Consider the following 1,959-nt stretch of genomic DNA (forward strand, 5'->3'; position numbering starts at 1 on the left):
TGACAAACCTATGGCCCTTTCACTAATGAACCTAGAGTATGACCTGCCCGGTATAACACAAACTCTCAAAAGAAAAGGAAAATTCAAACCCACATCTCACACAAAGCTGAGGGATTTGCCCATTTTTTGTAAATGCGTGTGCAAAGGAAGGAATCCACTCCTATCAAAATTCATCACCATTGTGGCCAGCTATAGCGGTACACGCCTGTATTCCTCACGTGCAGGAGGCTAAGGCAGGAGGCTCTCAGACCAGAAGGCTAGCCTGAGCTACATAGTAAGACCCTGTCTCAGTAAACAGTAACAATGCTAAGAATTGCTATCGTTCTTATTAAGATTAGCATCAGGAACCTAGAATGTCACTGTGCACCTATCATCCCAGTTACCTGCTGGAATGAGAGGGGAAGACTGCATGAGTCTGGACGTTTTTTTTTTTCTTATTAATACAGTATTTATTTGTCTTCTCTCTGTCAAACCCTGAGCCAAGCACTTTCCCCAGACTTCTTGGGGAGGCACAGGAAAAGGAACACACAGGGCAGACGAGACACGGAAGAACCATGGGAGGTGGACGTGGAGACAGCTGCTTCACATGGCGAAGAGGATGAGGAAGGCCACCATTAGGCAAAAGAGCCCCATGGCCTCAGAGAGGGCGAAGCCCAGAATTGCATAGGAGAAGAGTTGCTGCTTCAGAGAGGGGTTCCTGGCATAGCCAATGATGAGACTCCCAAAAACAGTCCCAATTCCTGCTCCAGAGCCGGCCACCCCAACTGTAGCAGCCCCAGCTCCAATGAACTTGGCAGCTGTGTCGATGTCCCTTGAAATGGCGCTGGTTTGGAAGCTGCGGCTAGGGATAAGCGAGGTCAGAGGCCGCCGGACTGCCAAGCAGCTGAGGCCCTCATCTGTGGGCATCTGTGGTCGCTTCAACTCCACTGCGGAGAGCGGACGACTCAGCAGCTGAGAGGTGCTCCTGATCAGGGAGCGGGTAGAGACGAACTTGGAGCAGGCATACATTTTTCAGGGGTGAGGGGCAAAGGCAGAAGAGCTGCTCCCAGGGTAGAGAAGACAGAGGAGTCTGGACGTTTAAGCAGATTGGGTGACACAGTAGAATCTCCTCTCTTCAAATGTATCGTCGTCGTCATGGCCGTCATCATCATCAACATCATCATCATCATCATTACTATTATTATTATTCTTAGTGAGTTGGGAAACCACCACAATGAACAGAAGTTTCACTCTGAGATCATCCTAAAGCCCGAAAGCCATTTGTGACTTCAAACGGCACACTTGACCCTGAAACGAGGTGACTATGGTTCGGAAGAGGAACAGGAGCCACCTTCCACACTCGGGGCTCTTCTCATTGCTCATTTGTATAGAAGCCACTGGCCCAAAGCCTTCCCCATTACATACATCTCCCAGCCGTAGCAACAAATCCAAGAACGCAATTTATAATATCGTGACAGCGTCAACAACCCAGGGAGAAGTCCCAAGCGCCAGGGACCTCATCTTTCCTTTATAGGAAACCGACTTTCACTGTTGTTCTTTGAATGCCTAAGAGGAGAAAAATAAATTAAAAGAGAGACAGTGACAGACTTTATAATTTCCAAAGTTGGTGCCAAGTCCTGTCTAAGAGGAAGGACACTACAGGCGTTTCACTCTTCCGGGAAAGCAAGGTTTGAAAAAAAAAATTTTTTTTTTCACGTTAGGCAGTGAAGAGCAAATGGCCTAAGCCCAAATCCCAAAGAACACCGTGATTTCAAAGATTTGGGGGGTTATCTGCCCTGTCTTTTCCCTCTGTGTCTGTGTGGTTCCTCAAACAAAGTGGGCTGGAAGAGTTCAAGCTTGGTTCACAGAAGAGAACATTCTGTACTCAGCCTGTGCCGGGCTGCGCTGTGTAAAACGAGATCAACAGAATGATCTCAGCCGCAGCCCGGCAGCAGCAGGCACCGCCGCCACCCCCAGCCA

General features: G+C 48.7%; 1 protein-coding gene across 1 annotated transcript; it reads right to left on the bottom strand.

Moving 5' to 3' along the window:
• Nucleotides 1–422: 422 nt before the first annotated feature.
• LOC116891037 (ATP synthase F(0) complex subunit C2, mitochondrial) lies at nucleotides 423–1,062 on the bottom strand. The gene has a single exon (XM_032891719.1). The coding sequence runs from the start codon at nucleotides 1,006–1,008 to the stop codon at nucleotides 583–585; it is 426 nt and encodes a 141-aa protein (XP_032747610.1). The 5' UTR covers nucleotides 1,009–1,062; the 3' UTR covers nucleotides 423–582.
• Between the last annotated feature and the right edge of the window lie 897 nt (nucleotides 1,063–1,959).

This window comes from Rattus rattus, chromosome 2, assembly GCF_011064425.1.
Source record: "Rattus rattus isolate New Zealand chromosome 2, Rrattus_CSIRO_v1, whole genome shotgun sequence".
Classification (NCBI taxonomy): domain Eukaryota; kingdom Metazoa; phylum Chordata; class Mammalia; order Rodentia; family Muridae; genus Rattus; species Rattus rattus.

Bases quoted from the DNA above. Each gene is read 5' to 3' on its own strand.
- LOC116891037 (XM_032891719.1), bottom strand. From the start codon at position 1,008: ATGTATGCCTGCTCCAAGTTCGTCTCTACCCGCTCCCTGATCAGGAGC.